We start from the raw sequence: 25,096 nt of genomic DNA, 5'->3' as shown, positions 1-25,096 counted from the left end.
GATCTCTGGAAACTCACTGTTAACAAGAGTTCAACATTCACCCATCCCTAAAAAAAAAAAATAATAATAATTTTGAAGCCGAGTTTGGAGCTTGTTTTGTATTTGACACTAGTGTAATAAGTGTGGTTCAGTCACACTTAGAGCTAAAACTAAAGTTTGGGGATTAATTGATCATAAAAGTAATTCATTAAAAAATATTTGTTCCATCCTCTATTCGGGGATCTCCGCGTAGAATAGACTAAGCCCATTTCCTGGATCGCCTGCAGTTTTCTCTCCCCTCCCTCTCTGCCGAAAAAGACGCACATGTTAATAACAGCCGGCGTGATTTTATGGTGCTGCGGATTCTGGGCTCCCGGACAGATGTTGCGCCATCAAGGTCTCCTGAAGTGCCGCTGCCGCATGCTTTTCAATGACCTGAAGGTCTTTCTGCTCGGGCGCCCCCCTCCCGCCCCGGCTCTGCCCATGAACAGCGGGGAATGCGACCCCAGCTACCCCCGGGCCGGTGCGGCGGCCAACAACAACACCCTGAGCGCACTGAGGCGGGCCTGGAGCGCATCGGCAGGGGGCGCCCCGCCCGACCAGGACTGGAGCGGCGCCGCTGCCCCCGACTCACGGCCCCAGCCGCCCCCGGCCCTGCTCAGCAGCGCCTCCTCGGATGAGTTCTGGAAAGGCAAAGCGGAGGACAGGTACTCGCTAGGCAGCATTGACAGTGGCATGAGGACACCTCTCTGTAGGATCTGCTTCCAGGGACCTGAACAGGTGGGTTCCCCTTCTAAACTCTTCAGCTATTCTTTTATGGAATTGACCTGGGAAGTGAGCAAGAAGCTGTGATAGTGAATGCTCTATGCAGTATGGTATAGCGTAGCTGTTTCTTGTCAATAGTGAACTCTTCCTCACTACACATGCAAACGGCTTAGAAGCACAGTGTGAAATCTGTCTCTGCAGAAAAAAAATACACTTCTTTGTCCATGATTTGGTGTTGCTGGCTTTGCTGCTTTATCCTCTTTGCCCTTTCCCATAAATCCATCTGAAAATGTTTCCCTATTATTGTGTGGCTCACCCCAATGCTCCTTTATTGACCTATATACTGCTATTGTAAGGGAGTGTTTTGTTTGAAATTTATTTTTCGGGCAGCGCAGAAGGGAGGTTCAAGCTAAATATTAGGCACACCAGGTGGTGGCCTAGGGCAGTATTTTCAGGATGGGAGGTGGGTGCAGCGAAGAACAGCTGTAGTCCAGGCAAAACAACAGATGCTGACAGCCATGTATGGAGAATGGGTAATTTTCAAATGCCCTATGTTATTTATCTAGTTAAATGGTTTTTAGAAATTGCCCTCATTACTTGAGTGCATACATTTTTACAGGACTGTGTGGACTGGGAGATGGTAGGATGATCAAAATTGTTAGGTATAATTATCAACATCTCAGGGTGGCATGAAAGATAATTGGGGGAGGGGAAATGCTAGATTGAAGATTTGAACCCCTATTGCAGGGGTAGGGAACTCCGGTCCTCGAGAGCCGTATTCCAGTCGGGTTTTCAGGATTGCCCCAATGAATATGCATGAGATCTATTTGCATGCACTGCTTTCAATGCATATTCATTGGGGAAATCCTGAAAACCCGACTGGAATACGGCTCCAAGGACCGGAGTTCCTTACCCCTGCCCTATTGCCTAAAGTCCATAAACTGAAACAAGAAAGTCTTCACAATGTTGTACAGTGCAATTTATTTATTTTATTTTATGTTATGGTATAGTAATGAGCAACTAGTTGCAAAAAAAACTATGAACTTTACTATGAACAACTAGTTGTAACCCCCCCCCCCCAAAAAAAAAAACATAAGAGAAGACAGAAAGTCTACTATATACTGTACTAGTAATCTAATGCTCTCCAATTGCTGATGAGTGTTCTTCAGTCTCTTGTGGCAAGCCAGGTTCATTACAACTGTTTCAATTAAGAACATAAGAACATAAGCAGTGCCTCCGCCGGGTCAGACCATAGGTCCATCCTGCCCGGCAGTCCGCTCCCGCGGCGGCCCAAACAGGTCACGACCTGTCTGAATCACCAGAAGGGGCTCCCTTGCCACCTTGGTTTCTCATTGAAGTCCTATCTTCCCATCGAAGTCCTAACCCTCTGGTCTTGCGCATGCACGACCTGGTTGGGTTTCTATACTTATTACCTGGTTAGCTTTCTATACTTGTGTTACATCCCAGCTCCTCCCTCAGTATCCCACGATCCCTTTATCCCTCAGGAATTCGTCCAATCCCTGTTTGAATCCCTGTACCGTACTCTGCCTGATCACTTCCTCCGGTAGCGCAATTGGCTTTCAGTTCCAAAGTTATTAGGGAAGAGGCTTATTTGAGTTGCTGTTTATGCCAACATTCCAGTTGAGTAGGCGATGACTACTGGCCTCTCTTTGAAAATAGGTAATTAGCAATGATAGTTGTACTGTTCCTTACCTTGCTTCTGTGCTGTGGTCTCAAAGAGACATCCTTGAAAAGACATAAACATTTTAAAACTTTTTATGACCAACCAGAAATGTGTTGATGGTCTTCCAATGATGGCCAAAGAATCAGCTGCACTTAAGTTTTCCAAATACTCATGGTGGAAGAAATACGTATCCACCTAGCAACCCAATTAGGTTGTTACAGGCTCGTAATGATTTACTTATCACAAGCCATTGATCTTTCCAAAAGAGCATCTGAAAGAAAACATGGTTTTCAGATCATAAGTGATGCCCTTCGTTCTTTAAAAGTTATCTTCTCATTCATGTTTACAACTGCTGGCCCATAACATGAACATCATTATGCATGATGGAGTAGGTCATTCTATGCAAGCAGTTATCTGAGATAGGAATTGCCCGTTGATAATGCTGCATGGACCAGAAGTTGAATTGCATTACATGATGTAGGACCTTCTATATTAGGCCTTCAGGATTTTGCAATGCTGGAAATATTTTGTTGAAACATACCAGGGACAGTTTTCAAATAGTTTGCATAGTTGGCTGTTTATATGTGCACTTTATGCAAATTTCCAAAACGTTCAAATACTTTGCACTTACTATATGTGCATGTGACTTGTGGGGACAAAGGAGCATGCATGCACTTGAAAATTCACTGCGTGCATGCTACTTTACTCCAGCACAATAAATATGCTCTAAGAATGCTTTCTTTTGATATAGGTGCACGTACTGTAGCACTTGCAGAGACATTGAGCCATGTCTGTAGGGCAGTTTTCAACCAGACCATTTTCCTCAGATAAATACCTATTTACCTGGGTAAATAACGTTAGAAATTGCTTGCTCTAACAGTTCTTGCCTCCTCCAGCCTCAGTATTGGCACTTCCTGGCTGAAAGGACAGAAGCAAGCAGCCATAACACATTTTACTGCACTGTGATATACAGAGGGCTACTGGTAATTGGAATATATATTTTTTTGTCCTAGGCTAAGTGTCTCTACATGGGTTTGTTTGAACATTCAGTGAGAACAGCAAAATAAGTCAGGGTATGTTGTTTCTCTTTCAAATAATAGTTGAATTTATTAATAGACTGCTAGCTGAAGGTTCTCTTCCACAAAATATGGATAACATTGTTATTACGCCTATTCCAAAACAGTGATCTTTCTCAGCCATCTAATTTTAGGCCTGCAGCCAATATTCCTCTGTTGACCAAATTACTAGAGTCTCTGGTTAAAAAAAAAAAAAAAAAAAAAAGGCTGTCGGAAATGCATAGAACAATTCTCTTGATGACATCCAGCTCAATTTGGGTTTTGACCTAAACATAGCACTGAATTGTTATTGTTAAGATTAACATCAAGAGTGAAATATTGGTCGACTTTGGGTCATCAATCTACGTTACTGCAATTTGATATTAGTGCAGCATTTGATTCAGTAGATCATTCACTATTAATAAGTCGATGAAAGGGCAAATTCTATAAGAAGCGCCCAAAAGTTAGGGGCCTAATTAGGCCCTGTTCAGCGCGATTCAAGTAAAATCGGGCGCTGTTTAATGAATCACGCTGAGCGGAACCTATTTTGGAGGCGCCCAAGAAATAGGCCAGCTCTAGGCACAGTTAAAATGTTAGGCGCCTAGCTGAGCGCTTAAGCACGCTTAAGAGCAGCGATTCTGCAACAAAGCATCTATCATGTAGCCACGCCCACCATGCATAGCGCCTATTTTTTTGAAGGCCGCCTAAATTTTTAGAGGCGCCTTGTTACAGAATCACACTCTCTTGAAAGGCGCCTATGTTTCAATCAGTGCTGATTAAAAAGCTTAATTGAGCTTGTTATCCAATCAGGAGCTGCTTTGACATGCAGCTCCTCATTGGTAAGGCCCGACTTAGTGCAGGAAGAGGCAATCGGAGCATACCGCGAGTGATTTCCTGCACTCACCGGCGCTCCGGCTGCTCTCCCGCTGCCCTCTCCTTGTCGGCGGTTCGCGGTCAGAACATACCATGAATGACCGGGACCACGAACGACCGGGGATCACTGTACTTTCATTAAGACAAGGAGGGTCTCCTCCTGGATCTTGTAAGTTGTAAATTTACTTGCAACAAATTAAGGTGATCTTGATAGTTCTTTCTGATTGGGCTAATGAGGCCTAATTGGCGCCATTTCTGTATCTATGTGCCAAAAAAAAGTGAGTGCATTCACAACCCTTGATATCTTGGAAATTGAGATGTGAAGTCAAATGGTTGTGGTTTCTGATTACCAAGCAAATTAACCCCACCCCCCTTCCTTTTTACTAAGCTGCGGTAAAGCTTTCTACCAAGGCCCAGAGCGCTAAATGCTCCAACGCTCATAGAATTCCTATCAAGGCTTAGTAAAATAGGACCTAAATATCAACTTCTTGTCTTGGCATTTTGGACCTTTATGAACAGGTTGGCCCTTGTATCTGTTTCATAAATTACAGTGCACACCCCTGTCTGTCAATTGCAATCAAATCAGGGTTGTTTATACCAGTGGCGTACCAAGGGGGGGAGGGGGGAGATCCGCCCCGGGTGCAGCCATAGGGGGGTGTGCACAGCTGGCCCGGTCCCTATCGCGCTCCCTCCCTCCTTACTTAAGGTGACCAGCGAGATGACTGAGCAGCAAACCTCCCTCCAGTAGCGTCGGCAGCCACAGCACGCTAAACAGGCTGTTTCGCGGCTTTCTCCTGCTGGTGAGTCCCTCTGCCGCATCACTGATGATGTCATCAGTGACGCTTCACCGGCCGGATAAAGCCGCGAAGCAGCCTGTTTAGCGTGCTGCGTCTGCAGAAGCTACTGGAGGGAGGTTGTCATCTCGCTGGGAGGGTCGGCAAGGGAGAGATAGGAGGGTCAGTGGGGGTTCGGCTGGGAGGGAGGAGAAGCGGTCTGCCTCGGTGCTCCAAGGCCTGGCTCCATTACCTTCTTTGGGCAGCAGCAGCGTTTACAATTCGCTGCTGTTGCTGGCTTCAGGCTTTGCTCTCTGCCGGGTCCTGCCTACTTCCTGTTTTCATAAAGACAGGACCCGACAGAGAGGAAGGCCTGAAGCCGGCAACAGCAGTGAATTGTGAATGCTGCTGCTGCCCGATGAAGTTCAGGACACCAGGCCTTGGATGACAGAAGGAGAAAAGGGAGCAGAGGGGGAGAGAATTGGGGAGAGTGTTGCTGTACCCAACTGGAGGGAATGAAAGGAGATGCCAGGACTTGGAGGGAAGAAGAGACGGCAGGGCATGGAGGGAAGGAGGAAGGTATGTCAGACCAAGGGAAAAGGAAGGAGGAGATGTCAGAGCCTGGAGGGGGAGGGAGAGATGGAAGAAAAGGAAAGGAGAGAGATGCCAGGAATCAGGGAAGGGATGATGCCAGACCGTGGGGTGGGAAGGAAAGAAAGGAGAAGAGAGAGATGCCAGAGCATAGGGGAGGGGGTGGTGACACAGAGAGAAAAACGGAGAGGTGACAGAGTTGAAATCAATCATGTATAAAGGAGAGAAGGGACACGGGATAGATAGTTTATGGAAGGAGCATAGAAAGAGGGAAGATGCCACATGGAAGAGAGAGAGAGAGAAGGTGGACACTGAATGGAAAGAGCACAGAGGGCAGTGAATGGAAGGGGCGAGATAGAGGGTGAACAGTAGATGGAAGGGGTAGAGAGAGGGAAACAGACACTGAATGGAAGTGTGAGGGAGAGGAGGGACAGCTGCTGAATGGAAGTGTGAGGGAAAGGGGAGCAGATGCTGGAAGGAAGTGGGGAGGAGAAAGAAAAAAAGGGCACATGCATGATTGAGGGAAGAGGATACAGTTAGTTACTGGAAGGGGTGAGGGAAAGAGGTGGCAAGCTATAGGTAGACACAGTGAAAGAGGGAAATTGAGGACTGAATAGTAAAAAAGAATTTAGACAGGCAGAAAACAAATTGAGAAGGAAGACCAGGGAAGAACAGGAGGAAGAAAGCAGAGAGAGAGATGCCAGTGCAGGGGGGAAGGAGAGGAGACAGATACTAGACCAATGGGGATGAAAGGAGAGATGGAAGGGGGAGACATACAGTTTCTGGAAGGGGCATAGAAGGAGAGAAGATGCCATATAAGAGCAGAGAGATGGCAGACAGTGGATGGAAGGAAGAGAGTAACAAGAAGATGAGGAAAGCAGAAACCAGAGAAGTCAAAGGTAGAACAAAACTTTTCTATTTATTTATTGCTTTAGGAGACATGTGTCACTGTTTCTGTGGTGCACTGTATGCAGAGTCCAGCTTCTTGCTGGTTCAATTTAACCTTTGTCTATGTATTTCTGTTTTATCCCCTCTTTTACAAAACTGTGGAGCGTTTTTTAGCGCCAGCTGTGGTGGTAGCAGCTCTGATGCTCAGAATTCTATAAGCGTCAGAGCTGTTATCACCGTGGCTAAAATCCACACTACAGTTTTGTAAAAGGGGGAGGGGTTAGTTTGTGATGACATTCCATACTAGGTGAAGGTGTTTTCTATGTTCTATGTGTTCGAAAGACATGGTTTTCTGTCAGGATTGACGGTGTAGGATTGATCTGTACTGGTCTGGCTTGTTTAGTTTTACAATGGTTGTATTGCTGTTGTACTGCTCACTGCAGTATGTAAGATGCTGCCTTTTCCTAGGTACTCATGTGTGACTTGTGGCTTGTTACTAAAAATCATGTTTTTTGTACAGATGGGGGGTGCCAAAAAATGATGGGCCCCGGGTGTCACACATGCTAGGTACGCCACTGGTTTATACTTGGAAGTTCTGATCGACAAGTCGATGAAGCTGTCCGTGCAATGCATGGCGGTGGCAAGAAAGGCAAACAGAATGCTAGGAATGATAAAAAAGGGGATCACGAACAGATCGGAGAAGGTTATCATGCTGCTGTACCAGGCCTTGGTGCGTCCTCACCTGGAGTACTGCGTCCAGCACTGGTCGCCATATATGAAGAAGGACACGGTACTAATCGAAAGGGTCCAGAGAAGAGCGACTGAAATGGTTAAGGGGCTGGAGGAGTTGCCGTACAGTGAGAGATTGGAGAAACTGGGCCTCTTCTCCCTTGAAAAGAGGAGACTTAGAGGGGACATGATCGAAATATTCAAAATACTGAAGGGAATAGACTTAGTAGATAAAGACAGATTGTTCACCCTCTCCAAGGTAGGGAAAACGAGAGGGACTCTCTAAAGTTGAAAGGGGATAGATTCCGTACAAATGTAAGGAAGTTCTTCTTCGCCCAGAGAGTGGTAGAAAATTGGAATGCTCTTCTGGAGTCTTTTATAGGGGAAAACACCCTCCAGGGATTCAAGACAAAGTTGGACAAGTTCCTGCTGCACTGGTCTTTGACCTGTGGGCCGCCGTGTGAGCGGACTGCTGGGCACGATGGACCACTGGTCTGACCCAGCAGCGGAAGTTCTTATGTCTGACAGCAGGAGCTCTTTCTGTGATCACTCAATAACTCTGGAAGAGTCTCACATTAAGTATTAGGCAAGAAACAAACTTTATGAGCTTCAGGGAAAGATCAGGGCTTTTTAGTGCCTAGTATCTATGAACCAGGTTTCAGGTTTATTAAAAAGTTGATATACTGCTTTATCAAATATGAAAGCAGTTTTACAAAGTAATATAAAAGGTAAAAGACACTAAAACAATTTACAATACAGCAACAAGAAGACCAACAAACAGACAAACTAAGACTTACTGGTACGAAAGGTAACGGGACGGATAGGAAAGACCACGAAGGGAAAAACCAAGGGGAAGAAGGCACAACAGCCCTGAAGAGAAGGCAAATGAAAGCTACAGACAGTCGAGTGGCGTGATGCTTCATCAGTCAGAGATTCTGCTACAGTATTTGTTTTGTAATGTTTTATTTTTACCAGATTACAGAACTCATTGATGACCTTCCGGAAAGCGGTAAAGACCCTCCTCATCAACTAAAATTACAACTGTAAGCTACCCTTAAACTCCCCCTTCCTTCTACCCTCTGTTCTCCATTCTTAACCTGTTCTTAAACTACTGTATTGTCCAAACATACTCCACTGTGTTTTTTTGCTTGTAGGCCGTTCTGAGCTACTAGGAGGACGGGATAAAAATCGAAATAAATAAATAAATAAAATTTCTGCATTGAATGACCTTTGGTAAGGCGGGATTTAATGTTTTATAAATAAATACATAAAATAAATAGAATATTGGCTCCTTGCGTAGGCAATAATTGTGCCTCTCAAACTTTTTTTTAGCTCTAGCATACTAAACGGAGCAAATATTTTTCACAGCACATTATAATTGAAATGATAAAATTGGAAAACCAACAATGTCTGGGGTAGATAGAATAGAATTGCTAATCAATGCGATAGATGAATTTATTTTTGAGTGTAAATTAACTCAAAACACAGCTCGATAGTCAACAAGCAAACACGTATTTCATCGTCCACCATTTGCAGTCGCTCTCTTTTTTTTTTTAATTTAATTTCTGTCAGAGCTGAAAATCCAAGTTCGCAAAGATAAGAAGATCCAAACGGTAACAGCCTTTAAAAAAAAAAAAATTATTTTTATTTATCATATTTTTATTAACATATCAAGTATCCACTTGTACAGAAAGATAAAGTTAAACAGAAAAAGAAAAAAATACTTTACCAATAATAATGATCTGGCCAAAGTAATAAGAATTTAGTAGCTTAACTTCAACTCGAGGCTTAGAATCAGCGAGCAGTTAATAAGACAAATAAAAAACATAAGAAATCAGAAAAATCCGTTAGTTAAGGAAGTATATCAAACAGTAACACAGCCTTGATTGCTTTGTTGCTCAAGTTAGGATAACTACTGCATAAAAAATAAAACTGAAATGACGTGCTGCTAGTTTTCAAGGACCAATCACGTCAAAGAACGAGGCTTGTCTGGGTGGTTGTAAGTTTATGCACGCAGACGCTCATAACATTGACAGGCTCTTGCGAATGCGGCTTACGTGGCATCTGTTCTAGCGTGTACTTATGAAGTAAAATTCTGGAATCTCTCGTTTCACACCCGGAATCTCATCGGGGCACACCGCTGTACCGCGGCGCAGAGTTTGAGAGGCACTGCTGTAGATCGATGTGTTAGCAGCCGCCAATTGCGATGTATAGCGTGCTCCTTTTGTGGTTCTTGGGACGGGCGTCAACAAATTCCTCTGCCAAACGACAGAAAGAGAAGGCTGCTTTGTGCTTTTCTGCCCCTGAAACTTTGGTTTTCGTGCAAATTTAAATGATTCCCTTTGGAGACTATTCCTGCTGAATGTTTTTGATATCAAAGTATCTTACCTTGCCTCTAAATTCATCCTCAACAGCTCTAATAAGAGCTCTTGCAGAATAAATCTCTTTAATTACCCATCCCTGAAACTAGGTCTTTACAAGAAGTTCCTAGACAGAATGTTATCATTCCAGGCAGCCAAACTGAACACATGGCTCGTAAAACCCATTCTCGAGGCCACTTCTTACGCCGACTTCAGAAAATCACCGAAGACCCGTCTTTTTAACAAATTCTAATTCCTAATTCTTGCCCAATCCCCAATTCTCTTGATTTTAGATTAACTCATCCTTCTTCCCATTTGTAAAGGTATTCCACCCAAATTGTTTTCCCCTGCACCCCAATCTCTGACTAGATACTTCCTTTTGATTCAAACCATCTTGGTTCTCTTCCAGTTGCAATTTGTATCCCAGAAAGTACTTTTTCTGTTCCCCTTACATCTCATACACTCATTGTATGTATCTTGTTGTAAACATCTCTTACTCTCATTGTATGTAACTTGTTGTAAACTGCTTTGAACTTATGGTATAGCGGTATATAAGAAATAAAATTATTATTATTACCTCTAACCACTGTGCCACACACTCCTCCAATACAATATTAGAGGTGAGCTGAGCAATGAAGTAATTGTGACATCACTGATGAGGTTGGTTCTTATTGGTGGAATGAGGCATTATGACATCAGGGAAAGGGACTGGGACTTGTATACCGCCTTTTTGAAGTTAAACAAACACACTCAAAGTGGTTTACATACAGGTTCTTCAAGTATTTTCCCTGTCATAATCTATGTAATGCAGCTGAAGCAGTGGAGGATTAAGTGACTTGCCCAGGGTCACAAGGAACAGTACAGGGTTTGAACCCACAATCTCAGAGTTCTGAGGCTGATTCCTTTTGATTCAAACCATCTTGGTTCTCTTCCATTTGCAATTTGTATCCCAGAAAGTACTTTTCTCTTCCCTTTACATCTCATACACTCATTGTATGTATCTTGTAGAACAAAAGAAAGCACGAAGCAATAGAACAAAAGAAGGTCCAACCTAAACTGCAGTAAAGAACAGCCGAGAACAAACAAAACAAAACTGCAGATCTGTACAAGACGTAGGCAAAATTTATTAGTGAGAAAAATATATATGCAAACCCTTGATTGGTAAAAGGGTTTGCATATATATATTTTTGTCACTAATAAATTTTGCCTACGTCTTGTACAGATCTGCAGTTTTGTTTTGTTTGTTCTCGGATGTATCTTGTTGTAAACATCTCTTACTTCTTGTTGTAAACATCTCTTACTCTCATTGTATGTAACTTGTTGTAAACCGCTTTGAACTTATGGTATAGCGGTATATAAGAAATAAAATTATTATTATTATTATTAGATCAGTTGCATTTTGCAGTGAAGGCTGCTGCCTGTCCATCTGTCAGTGCATCAGAGTAAAGAATATGAACAGATGGGCCCTGTCACTGAATCTCTCCAGCAGCAGCCCCTCCCTGCTAACATGCTGGGTCTTTTTTTAAAAAAAAAACAGTTCAGATGATTGCATCGCTGTTTATTGCTCTAATTTAGGGATTTCCCCGGATAGGTCCACCTTTTTGAGGACATGTCCATGAGTCCGGACACCTTTTCAAAACCTGGCACTTTGTCCGGGTTTGGAAAAGCCTCTAGCAACGAGCGATGTCGGGACGGAATCCGCACATGCGCGGATGCAATGTGGTGATGTCATGCGCATGTGTGTGACAGCATCGCATCACACCAGCGCATGCGCAGATACCAACCTGATGAGCAAACAGGTTGAAGGGGCGGGGCCGAGGCAGAACGGGGCATGACTCGGGTGGGATGAGGCGGGGCTGGGCAGAATGGGGCGGGCCTGGGGGCGGGGCCATGGGTCCGGATTTTCATTTACGAAAATCTGGTAAACCTAGTCTTGTTTAGAGCTGTCTTTCTGATGAAATGGGGCCTGGTACAGTCTCTAATGAAATGCTTGAATTTTGTTTGGGTTTAGGAAAGCCCCAACAAGCTCCGGCCATATCTGGAGGGCTTTATCGAGGCCCTCCAGACGCGGCTGGAGCTCGTCATGGAAGAAGACGAGGCTTTGAGGGGGCAGGGCGGGGATAGAAACATAGAAGATGACGGCAGAAAAGGGCCTCGGCCCATCAAGTCTGCCCACTCTAATGACCCACCCCCCTTGATTATACCCCCCTAGAGATCCCACTTCCTTTTAAAATCTGGCACGCTGCTGGCCTCAATAACCTGAAGTGGAAGTTCCCCTCTTTGAACTGCAGCTTACCTGCTGGTTGAGTTAGTAATTGTCCCCTTCCTGATGACGCCTTGAGCGAAACTCGAGTTGATGGGAGGCCAATAGATTAAAGAATGCGAGGTTACACAAGGCACAGCACATGATTTAGATATACTTAATTTCTCCAGCAAAATCGTTGGTGTCCCGCCTCCATCAAGTTTATACTGCTCTCAGATAAGTATTTTTTACTTATTTGATATATTTTCTCTAAAGCAAGAATATGTGATCAAACAGGAGGATGGCAAAAGGGACTTTGAAGTGCTATGATGGTCCCTCTCTTACAACCATTGCTGGCATTTTTATGACACTAACTGATTGGTGACTGGTATATTTTTTGGCACGTATGAAGCTAAGGATGTATGAAGTTATAATATAGCAGAAAATAACTTGTGGAGTTATTGTTTTCAGTTTGATTTTCAACACAAGTTTTTAATATTGCTCCTGAATCTGTTTAGTGGAAGTTCATTCCAATCATCAACCACCCTTTCGGTGAAGAAAATCTTCCTGGTGTCGCCATGAAATTTCCCACCCCCTGATTTTCAGTGGATGCCCTCTTGTGGGCGACGGACCTTTAAGAAAGAAGATATCATCTTCCACCTCGATGCGGCCTGTGATATATTTATATATTTAAACGTTTCAATCATGTCTCCTCTCTCTCTACATTCCTTGAGTGAGTATAGCTGCAATCTGTTCAGCCTTTCCTCATACGGGAGATCTTTGAGCCCCGAGACCATCCTGGTGGCCATTCTTTGAACCGACTCAACTCTCAGCACATCTTTTTGGTAATGTGGTCTCCAGAATTGTACACAATATTCAAGATGAGGTCTCACCCATGGATCTGTACAACGGTATTATGACTTCGGGCTTACGGCTGACGAAACTCCTATGGATACAGCCCATCATTTGTCTTGCCTTTGATGAAGCCTTCTCCACTTGATTGGCAGTTTTCATGTCTTTGCTAATGATCACCCCTAAGTCACGTTCTGCCTTAGTCCTAGCTAAGGTCTCACTATTTAGTGTGTAAGTTCTGCATGGATTTCTGTTGCCAAGGTGCATACCTTACATTTTTTAGCATTGAAGCTTAGCTGCCAAGTCGAGGACCAATGTTCCAATAGAAGTAGGTCCTGCGTCATACTGTCGTGCAAAGTGCTCTTACTTACTATGTTGCATAGTTTGGCGTCATCGGCGAATAATGTGATTTTACCTTGAAGACCCTGAGTCAGGTCTTCTACGAATATGTTGAACAGGATTGGGCCCAAGACCGAACCCTGCGTCACTCCACTGGTCACCTCCGACGTTTTGGAAAGGGTATCGTTTACCACCACTCTCTGAAGTCTACCGTTTAGCCAATCCTTGACCCATGCAGTTAATGTTTCTCCCAATCCCATCGATTTCATCTTGCTCAATAACCGGCGGTGTGGGACGCTATCAAAAGCCTTACTGAAGTCCAAGTACACGACGTCTAGGGACTCCCCCGCATCCAGCTTTCTTGTTACCCAGTCAAAGAAGCTAATTAGATTGGATTGGCAGGACCTTCCCTTGGTAAATCCATGCTGGCGGGGATCCCGTAGATTCTCCTCGTCCAGGATCGTATCTAATTTATGCCTGATTAGTGTTTCCATGAGTTTACTCACTATGGATCTGAGACTCACCGGTCTGTAATTCGCAGCCTCTGTCCTGCAGCCCTTTTTGTGGAGTGGGATGACATTAGCTGGGTTATGGCTGACAATGGGTTCGGGTTTCTGAGGCTTCAAATACGGTAACCCTAGACTTGGGCCACCTGCTGTCAAGCAGAAAGCATTATTAAGCTTGAAAGCCAAGTTCCCACAGCAGCTAATCCCACCCCAGGCTTTCAACACAAGGTAAATATATTTGTTTAACACTCTTGCAGTACACAAGGGGCCAAACACTGCAGGGGTTGTGGAAAGAGTCTGAGAGAGAAAGTAATCTCGAATCCTAAATGTTGGTTTTCCAGTTATCTGGGGACCAAAGCTTGAAGATAAGCCCTCAGAGCCAGGTAATGTAATTTAGAAAGGAGAGAAGGCTGTCAGTGTGCAGCCCTGTTTATGGCCAGGGCTCTTTGAAAGGTGCCCTGCCAGCATCATTCACCCCGATCGATAGCGAGAGCCGAGAACTGCTGTGATGGGCTCATAACTTCATTAGACCACTCGCTCTCTGCTTCAGTCTCTCTTCCCTGCCAGTGTGCTCTGTTTTCTTTCTTTTTGAGATTTCCCCTCTCACCTTTCAGCTGCTCTCACATTTTGTTCCCGTTAGAAGTCGATACCTTTGAGTATTTATACTTGGGGGGGGGGGGGGAGGAGGATGGGAGGGTGGGAGAAAATGGTTGGTTCTGTATATTTGTAAGTTGAATGTGCTTTTACTGACTTATATCTAATATAATAAAATGGTAAGCCGCGCATGTGCACTTCCTAAGTGTGTACCGGTTTTCCGTGAGCTGTAGCAACACATAGGAAGTGCGCATGCGCGGCTTACGATTCTTTGAAAGACGCGGCGGTGGCTACTCTCACGATCCCCGCCTGCGTTGGACTTCCGACGCAGGCGGAGATCATGAAAGGAGCCACCGCCGCGTCTATCAACTAAAAAAAAAACAAAAAAAACAAGGCGGATGTCGGTCCGATGGCTGGAGTTCACCGCTGAGGAGTGCTTCCCTCAACAGGAACCGTTGGGTCTAATTCAAATACTCCCGGCAGGTCGGGAGGGGGCGGAGCAGGCTCGCACGCCTGGCGGGGACCGGACAGGAAGTAGACTCCCTGCAGGAACCAGCCTGATGGCTGCAGATCACCGGACTGGACAGGGGGAGCAGGTAAGGGGGTGCTGCAGTACAGGAGGAGCAGGGAAGAGGTGATTCTGGACAGGGGGGGAGGTAACAGGAAGGGAGGCCTACTGCTGGATAGGGGAAGCAGGGAAGAGGTGCTGCTAGACGGGGGGGGGGGGAGAGGGGGGGAGGTAAAAGGAAGGGAGAAGGGCTCCTGCAAAGAAGAAGAGCTACTGCTGGATATGGGGAGCTGGAAATGGGGTGATGCTGAACAGGGGGAGATAAAAGGAGAAGAGCTACTGCTATATAGGGGGAGCAGGGAATGGGTGGGGGTGCTGCTGGACAGGGAGGAGGTAAAAGTAAGGGAGAAGGGCTGCTAGCACCCGTTAATGTAACGGGCTAAACAACTAGTGTTATATATTTGTGTATTGCACTATTGAAGTTTGGAAAATCAATAACGAATTTAAAAAAAAGAAGTCAATACCTTTCATGTGCTCAGATTTAGCAGGACACCTTGCACCCATTTCAAACTGTAAGAGTGAGCACGGAGACAATAACCACAGAAAGATTGCTGAAAGATGACTTACGAATCAGAGCCCTATGAGCTTGGATCCGAAAAGCCTCTGTCTAGTTTTGCACCCCCACTAATGCAGCCATGAAAATGTCATTTAAAGTCCAACCCCAACCTGAAGTTCTCATATCTTAGGCAACAGGAATTTGACGAATCTAATTTTGGAATCTTAACCTGCCTTCCAAATAAGGCTGAAGGTGGCTTATAGCAATATTCAGGTACATTTAGGCCACGATTCTCAAAACTTTTAACGCCATCGCTAAACTGTTTTGTGGCGGTTTAGCCTGAACGCACATTAGCGACGGATTATCAAAACGGATTATCTCTGTCGTTAGCGAGGTTTCTAGCAGTCTCCGACAATGGCATGCAAATGTGCTCTTTAACATTGAAATGAGCCCTCCGGTTGATTCTTAGGTTCAAACAATTTTTATTGATGCAAACACAGCAAATACAAAGGTGCCCAGTACAAATAATAATGCATCATATATAATGTGACCATTTATTTTTTTCATCAAAATGGGACATCTATTAATATTCAGTCCCGCCCCCAATCCCGCCCTAGCCCCACCCCCAATTTCTTCCAATCATTTTTCATGTACACACAATATCTTATTTCATAATGGTAGCCATAAAATTTTAAAAAAACACAAAGCACCCTATACGCAGAGAAAATGTTAATTATCATTTATATTTGGGGGGGTTTCAAAGATGTCACCTCAGTAACTATGGAAAAATAGACAAATATAGTGCAAAATATAGACAGCAAATATAAATTCTCAAAACTGACACATTTTGATCACTAAATTGAAAATAAAATCATTTTTCCTACCTTTGCTGTCTGGTGGAGTCTCTGGTTGCGTTTCCTTCTGACTGCATTCTTTTCTTTCATTTCTTTCTGCACTCTGGCCCAACAATTGTCCCTTTCTATTCCCTCCCTCCTTCCTTCCTAGGTCCTTAGTGCCCCAACGCCTTCTTCCTATGTCCTTAAGTGTCCTCAGCGCCTCCTTCCTATGTCCTTAGTGTCCCCAGCACCTCCTTCCTATGTCCTTAGTGCCCCTTTCTATGTCCTTAATGCCCCAGTGCCTCCTTCCTATGTCCTTAGTGTCCCCAGCGCCTCCTTCCTATGTCCTTAGTGCCCCCAGATCCAGTGTCAGTTCTCCTTTGTACCTTTGCTCCAGGTCTCCCTCTCTCTCCCTCCTCTGTTATGATCTTGCCTCTCTCTGCTCTTCCTCAGGGGCTCTCCCCCTCTGTCTGCACCTCCCAAAGTCCTGCTTCTGCCTCCTGTCTTTCTCCTTTGGTCAGGCCTTTAGCTCTCTAGTCTTTCTTCTACTTACAATCCCCCTACCTTCTCTGCCTCTTTCTCTCCTTCCTTCCTTCCTTCATCCCTCCTTCCTATGTCCCCCTCACTGCTTTCCAGTCTTTGTCCCATCTCCTCCCAAAAAGTTTGCCGGCCTACCTCCCCCAAAGCCTGCCTGCCTATCTCCCCCAAAGCCAGCCTGCCTCCCCCAGAGCCAGCCTGCCTGCCTCCCTCAAAGCCAGCCTGCCTGCCTACCTCTCCCAAAGCCAGCCAGCCTCCCCTAGAGCCAGCCTACCTCCTCCAGAGCCTGCCTGCCTCCCCCAGAGCCTGCCTGCCTGCCTGCCTCCCCCAAAGCCTGCCTACCTACCTACCTCCCCCAAAGCCAGCCAGCTTGCCTGCCTACTTCCTTCCCCCCTACCACGGGATAAAAAAAAAAAAGCCTCCCTCCAGGCCCGACTTAAATTTCCCTCTGGTCCACCGCCGCTGCTCCTCTGCATACCTTGCTGCCTAATCGTGCCCAGAAACCTTCTTCCCGATGTCAATTCTAACATTGGAGAGGACGTTCGGGCCAGCCAGGCAGCCCTGTACTCTTATGAACCCCCAAAATTTCACAACACCCCTTCCCCCCTCCTGAACCACTTATCCTATCTTTGCCTAATTGCCAGAACCTTCAATACACCCCATTTCCCCTCCTCAACCCCCCCTCTCCTCCCCCCCTAATGATACTCTTCACCCCGCCCCACCAGTACTCACCATTACTCTCCCAACCCAACTAACTAACAAATTAGAACACCCATCTTAAAACCGCACTGCAACCCTTAGGATGTAAGACTTGCAGATAAGGCTCCCATATATTCAAAAACAACATCTTTTGTTTCCTAGACCCTCCGGCATCTCGCGCCTCCCAAATGACCAAATGATGCAATTGGTTCTGCCAATGCCAATATGCCGGAGGGTCCGGAACCGTCCAGCACTGAAGAATACATTTCCTGGCCAGTAAACTCATCTTCCTACACAAAGCTCAATGCCCCCTAAGAAAATGGCCAAAAGCCTCTGGCAAATCCAAGACAAAGTGGTCCAGGGTTCTGCGTAAGGCTATCCCAATTAACCCTGACATATAAGGGATTATATGCCTCCAGAAGCGCTGAATAATGGGGCAAAACCAAAAGGCATGTCCCAAAGTATGACCCCCCCGTCCCACATTTATGACATAGTGGTGTAGGAAGACCTCCACTATAAAACATCTGTGTACGAGTGTAATAAGCACGTAAGGTCACCCTATAATACATTTCCCACAACCAAGCACACGGGGTCACCCTAGGTGTAGCCCTCAAAGTACGGGCTACATCCCAATGTCCCAGATTAATCTGCAATTCCTTTTCCCATTTATCCTTGATGCTCTGGTAGTCCCTGGCAGGTTATAAATCTTGCAAACTAGCATAAATGCTAGAGACCGTAAGAGACGTCCCCTCCTCTCGAGTAAACAACTCCCGCAGCCTGGCCCCTAAGTGCAAACTCAATTGTGCTCTGTCAAGGGATCTCACATAGTGTTTTACTTGACATGCAAACTGCGCTCCCCAGGTCTCTCCCACCTTAGCTAGTAAATCTGCACATGCCAACAGCTCCCCATCATCCCCCAAAATATGTTCTAAACGTGTAACTCCTTTCACTCTCCAGGACAGATATTCTCTTGATTCCTTTCCCGGAGGAAAGGCTGGGTTTCCCCGCAAGGGCAAGAGATCAGTGACCATCGGATCTCCTCCCAAGGCATGTACAAGCCAACACCAAGCTGCTTGCAATGCGCTAAATAATACACTGGATCTGATAGAAGGGGGCAGCGCCCTCCGAGAACTATGCAGTAATGCAAACACATCATAGGGAGCAAAATACGTTCCATCAGAAGAGGGGTATAATTGCTAGTCATATTCACCCAATCTCCCAAATGACAAAGCAGACACACATAATTATAAATCCGCACATCCGGTAATCCTAATCCTCTCCTATGCCAATTCCCCAACAACTGGGACACCTTCAATTTAGGTTTCTTAGCTGCCCAACAAAAATGAGCAACCCCTTTATAAAGAATGTGTAAATCTTTCTTTAGCAAGCACAATGGCAGAGTCTGCAAAACATACAGCCATTTGGGAAAGATGAACATCTTAACCAAACAAATGCGCCCCATCAGAGAAAGGGGCAACGCCTTCCATGTCTCCAGAAAGAGCTCCGTCTGTTGCTGAAGCTTATCCACATTAAGATGATACAAACGGGGAACCTGCAAAGTCATCAAAGTCCCCAAATACACAAACTGCCCAGGCGCCCATGTCAACGGAAATCCATTCCCCCATAGGGCCTGAACCGCCGCAGAGGATACCAACGCCTCCGATTTATCCACATTTAAGCGAAACCCTGCGTATTCACCATATTCTTTCATCAAGTCCAGTAAGGCTGTCAAAGAAGGCAAAGGATCTGTAAGATGTACTAAAATATCATCCGCAAAGGCCGATAACTTAAAAGAGGTAGCTCCGATGTCAATTTCCTTTATAGATGGCATCGCATAAATATCCCGAATTAGGGGGGGGGTCCAATGTAAGCACAAACAACAACAGCGATAAGGGGCAACCCTGTCTCGTCCTCCTGATTTCTGAGGCATTTTCGAAGAGTAGCATCGGCTTATGGTGACAAAAAGCAGCCGTTACAGTGCCAGCAATTGTGTTCTGACTGTGGCTAATGAAAAAAAAAAAATGTATCTATATAATTTAAGTGGAGGGTAGTCAAATCACACTTCTTTTGGGTTTTTGGGACAGACAGGCGTGTTTTATGCGCGCTTGTTAAAAGCCAACGTTTCTTCTTGAGCGCGTGTATGATACGCTTGTCTTGTGTGCTTCTGGCTGTGGGTCACGATTAAATTTTACATTAAAAACAAATTATAAGATTTACCTGGATTATAGTAGTTTTTTTGGGAGAAAGGCATGTTTTAGGTGCGATTGAAAAAAGTCGACGTTGCTTCGCCCCTCCTCTCCCTTCCATTCGTCCAATAGTGTTTTTGGTTTTTACGGCGCTTTTCTGTGCAGGTGCCCATCATCGATGGGCACGTGCCAATTTAGGAAATCTTCGCTGCTGTCTGTCGATCTTATTTGCATGTGTGATTTTTTAAGAATGTCTCAGGTTTTTTTTGGGGGGGGGCTCACCATGACCTATAAGGTTGTGGTGAGATGTGTATGTGGCACCCTTTTTGTGAAGTTCACAGCAGTGCCCTGTAAGGTACCCCCACTATTGTGCAAGTTTGGGTATTCAGTCCATCACTTTGCTGACCCCGCCCACGTCCAAAAGATCTTTTTCTAGGCGTTTTTGACTTGGACGAATTTTTGGACGAAAATGGGGTATAAAGATGGATGACTTAGCAGTCTGGACGATCAGACGGCTGGACGTACAGTTAGAAGATTTTCAGGAAAAAAGTATGTTGGATGCATTTTTTGAAAATGGACCTTTTCCCCGTGTCCGACTTTGGGCGACGAGCGACTTAGGCCCAAAACGGACTTAGATAGAAACATAGAAAAGAGCAGCAGAAAAGAGCTATAGCCCACCAAGTCTGCCCATTCCAAGTATCCCCTCCCCTGAATTTACTCCCTTAAAGATCCCACGTGAGTATCCCATTTTCTCTTAAAATCCGTCACGCTGCTGGCCTTTATCACCTGGAGTGGGAGTCTGTTTCTATAACCATAAAGCCCTATGACCTCACAATGCAGATGTAAAGAGCTTTAGCCAATAGGAAGAGGAGATGCAAATGTTAAGAGCCTTAGCCAATAGGGAGAGGAGGAGATAGTGGATGCTGTGGCCATTTGGCCTTTATCTGCCATCATAGAAACATAGAAACATAGAAAAAAGCAGCAGAAAAGGGCTGTAGCCCACCAAGTCTGCCCATTCCAAGAATCCCCTCCCCTGAATTTACTCCCTTAAAGATCCCACGTGAGTATCCCATTTTCTCTTAAAATCCGTCACGCTGCTGGCCTTTATCACCTGGAGTGGGAGTCTGTTTCTATAACCATAAAGCCCTATGACCTCACAATGCAGATGTAAAGAGCTTTAGCCAATAGGAAGAGGAGATGCAAATGTTAAGAGCCTTAGCCAATAGGGAGAGGAGGAGATAGTGGATGCTGTGGCCATTTGGCCTTTATCTGCCATCATAGAAACATAGAAACATAGAAAAAAGCAGCAGAAAAGGGCTGTAGCCCACTAAATCTGCCCATTCCAAGTATCCCCTCCCCTGAATTTACTCCCTTAAAGATCCCACGCGAGTATCCCATTTTCTCTTAAAATCCGTCACGCTGCTGGCCTTTATCACCTGGAGTGGGAGTCTGTTTCTATAACCATAAAGCCCTATGACCTCACAATGCAGATGTAAAGAGCTTTAGCCAATAGGAAGAGGAGATGCAAATGTTAAGAGCCTTAGCCAATAGGGAGAGGAGGAGATAGTGGATGCTGTGGCCATTTGGCCTTTATCTGCCATCATAGAAACATAGAAACATAGAAAAAAGCAGCAGAAAAGGGCTGTAGCCCACCAAGTCTGCCCATTCCAAGAATCCCCTCTCCTGAATTTACTCCCTTAAAGATCCCACGTGAGTATCCCATTTTCTCTTAAAATCCGTCACGCTGCTGGCCTTTATCACCTGGAGTGGGAGTCTGTTTCTATAACCATAAAGCCCTATGACCTCACAATGCAGATGTAAAGAGCTTTAGCCAATAGGAAGAGGAGATGCAAATGTTAAGAGCCTTAGCCAATAGGGAGAGGAGGAGATAGTGGATGCTGTGGCCATTTGGCCTTTATCTGCCATCATAGAAACATAGAAACATAGAAAAAAGCGGCAGAAAAGGGCTATAGCCCACCAAGTCTGCCCATTCCAAGTATCCCCTCCCCTGAATTTACTCCCTTAAAGATCCCACGTGAGCATCCCATTTTCTCTTAAAATCCGTCACGCTGCTGGCCTTTATCACCTGGAGTGGGAGTCTGTTCCAATGATCCACCACTCTTTCGGTGAAGAAGTACTTCCTGGAGTCGCCATGAAACTTCCCTCCGCTGATTTTCAGTGGATGCCCTCTGGTGGTCGAGGGTCCCATGAGCCAGAAGATATCATCTCCTGACTCGATGCGTCCCGTGATGTACTTATATTTCAATCATATCTCCCCGTTCTCTTCTTTCCTCAAGTGAGTACAGCCGCAATTTTTTAAATCTTTCTTCATACGTGAGATCCTTGAGCCCCAAGACCATCCTGGTGGCCGTTCGCTGAACCGACTCGATCCTCAGCACGTCCTTTTGATTATGCCCCTCTATGTGTCTTTGTGAAATAGCACAAATCTTAAAGCTGTTGTGCCTACATTGAAACAAAATAAAAATTCTTTTGGTGTATAGAGAGAAGCTATCGGGTTTAAATGCATTCCTTGTCAAAGGAGAAACAAAATTAAACAATAGAGTAAACAAAATATTAATAAAGCGTATGTGAGAGCAAAAATGGTTGAACAGCAGTGACGCAATTTGAGAGCTCGCAGCGTTTTCTATGGCCTGAGGAATACGTTGTTTTACTACTTCTTTATGGACTGAAAGCATGGTGTCAGGCCAAAAGCGCGCCGGGACAAAGGCGCGAGCAGACAACTGAGCGCAGCGCGGAGGCGCGCGCCGAAGAAAAAGACTGTTTTTAGGGGCTACGACGGGGGGGGGGTGTGGGGAACCCCCCCACTTTACTTTATAAAGATCGCACCACGTTGTGGGGGGTTTGGGGAGTTGTAACCCCCCACATTTTACTGAAAACTTAACTTTTCCCTGTTTTTAGGGAAAAAGTTACGTTTTCACTAAAATGTGGGGGGTTACAACCCCCCAAACCCTCCACAACGCCGCCACGATCTGTATTATGTAAAGTGGGGGGGGCTCCCCAACAAAACCCCCCCGTCGCAGCCCCTAAAAACAGTCTTTTTCTTCGGCGCGTGCCTCCGTCTTGCGCTCAGTTGTCGGCGCGCGCCTTTGTCTTCCGTGTTACTGTCTATGAACCGAAAGCATTCCTTTTTGGGTTTTTTACAAGTATACTAGCGCCATCTACTGGATTTTATCTGTACACCCCCCGAGGAAGGCTTTTCAAGCCGAATAACAGACCTTGTTGGGGTCCAGTGCAAAAAGGACTAAAGACTCTGTAAAACTTGCCTTACGCTATGGCTATTTATATTTAAATGTTTTTAAAATTTATATGTTCTCAATAAATTGATTGTCCTTGAGGCTGATGTGCAGTGTCCCTTCCCCACTCTTTTTGTCTTGCATTGCTATATGCGAGGCTGTGCTTTCGTTTTTGTTGTGGAATATAGGGTTGTTTTGCAGACCTCAACCCAAACAGGTACAGCCGTTGGAACATCCCCGGGCCTCTCGCAGTGTGTAAATAAGTGTAATCAATTAATCATTTAGGCCTCCTTTTATGAAACTGCGATAGCAGTTTCTAGAGCGGGGAGCCGCATTGAATGGCCCGTGCTGCTCTCGATGCTCATTGAGTTCCTATGAGCGTCGGGAGCAGCGCGGGCCATTCAGCGCAGTTTCCCATGCTAAAAACTGCTCTCGCAGTTTCGTAAAAGAGGGGGTTAGTGTTCCAAATCTCCCCTGTGTGCAGATTCAGTATTAATATAGTGATAGTCTGAAGAGCCATTCAATTGAATAATATTACTATTAATTATTATTTCTATAGCGCTACCAGACGTACGCAGTGCTGTACAGAGTCCCAAAGAAAACAGTCCCTGCTCGAAAGAGCTTACAATCTAAACAGACAAGACAAACAAACAGGATTTCATGGATACAGTTAGGGTGAATGGTTAATCTCACATGTAGAGAGACAAACTGAGGAGCAACAGGACAGCCCAGCAAGAAGGGAGGCGGAGCAAAGAAAACACCAATGAGGCTCTCCACACAAACCCTTCAGGAAAAGATGTGACTACCCTAGAGTTCAGGAATGAGGCGCCTATTGCGTCAGAATTTCTCTTACTCCTCAAATGATTCTTTCAAATTGAAAGTCAGTTCATTTCTACAAAATTGCTATTTGGCCTTCCACTAGTGTTACCAGATTTTCCATTTGGAAAATCCAGCCCCCTAAACCCGTCCCCAAGCCTGCCCAGTTCCACCTATCCCCACCCCATCATGCCCCAGTTCCGCCCCCCAATCTTACCCCAGCCCCATCCCCCGCTGCCTCCTCTCGTCGGGCAGGACATCCACACATGTGCAGATGCCCTCCTGACCGATGCAATGTGGAGAAAAGCTTTTCAAAATCCGGACAAAGTGCTGGGTTTAAAGAGCCATCCGGACCCCCAGACATGTCCTCAAAAGGAGAACATGTCTAGGAAAATCCAGACATCTGGTAACCCTACCCTCCTTCCATTCTTTTAAGATTGTTGCTCCCTCCTCTTGGCTTATATGTATTTTTCTCCCTCACTTAAATTGCAGACGTATAACTTGTTTGACTCTACGATTGCTTTGTTATGTTCGTCAATTTCAACTGCATTGTTTGTGTTTCATCTAACTGCTGTGAACCGCCTAGAACTCCCTGGGTATGGCGGTATACAAAATAAAATTATTATTAAAAAAAATTATTCAAAGATCCATAAATATGAATGTAAAGCTGCTGAACATTCAAGCAGACAATTGGTAACAATGCCAGTAATTTGCCACAAAATACTGTATAGGTATGAGCAACGCACAAATAGAAGATTAGATTAGATTAAAGATGGCGATTTGTTTGAAGAGAGCATTACTCAAGCTACCTGCAAAAAAATAAGAACGTGATGACATCTGCAAAAGTAGCACGCTTGAATAACTTTATTGTCATCAACAAAGCACAAAATGTTGACACTAAAAATAAAATGTCATCCATGTAATGTACTCAGAGGGAAAATCCACTATATTACTTATCTGTTAGCTCACAGTATGCCATTCGATATAGTCATTTAAACCTTGTGGCTGGACTGCTTGTAACTCAAAAATCCAAGATTGTTCCCTTAATTGTAAATGGGTTATTTTATCTCCACTAAAGTCACCAGGTATCTTTCTGTTCAAATAATGAGCCATTTGAGATCAATGAAAGAATGGCTCATCTTTAGGACCATAAGGGAAGACTTGGAGCTGGATGCACTAAACAGGATCGCTAAGACCTTGTGGGTCCACTCCGCTCTGATTTGTGACCAATTCTAAAAGAGCTATTGATGCACTAAAATTTTTGCATGCAAATGTTTTGCGCCGAGGTTCGTCGTAATCCCCGACTCTCCCGTCCGATTGATCGCTGTGAGAGTGACTCTCACACATGTTCAGAGCCAGCAGGGGAAGCCCCAAAGAAGCCTCCTGCTACTCAGCTCTTCAGGGCAGAAAACCTTTTCTTTTTTTAAATGGGCACAGATGCTGTGTGTGTGTCACAGACGATTATATAGAGGGA

General features: G+C 45.1%; 1 protein-coding gene across 1 annotated transcript in view; it reads left to right on the top strand.

The window, feature by feature from the left end:
• Window positions 1-360: 360 nt before the first annotated feature.
• Window positions 361-25,096, top strand: part of MARCHF4 (membrane associated ring-CH-type finger 4) — a 143,203-nt gene continuing 118,467 nt past the window's right edge. The window contains exon 1 of the mRNA XM_033946523.1: window positions 361-759. Within this exon, the coding sequence (XP_033802414.1) occupies window positions 361-759 (399 nt within the window). The remainder of the gene's footprint in view (window positions 760-25,096) is intronic.

Source organism: Geotrypetes seraphini, chromosome 5 (assembly GCF_902459505.1).
Source record: "Geotrypetes seraphini chromosome 5, aGeoSer1.1, whole genome shotgun sequence".
NCBI classification, from domain to species: domain Eukaryota; kingdom Metazoa; phylum Chordata; class Amphibia; order Gymnophiona; family Dermophiidae; genus Geotrypetes; species Geotrypetes seraphini.
This window is presented reverse-complemented; position numbering and strand designations above follow the sequence as displayed.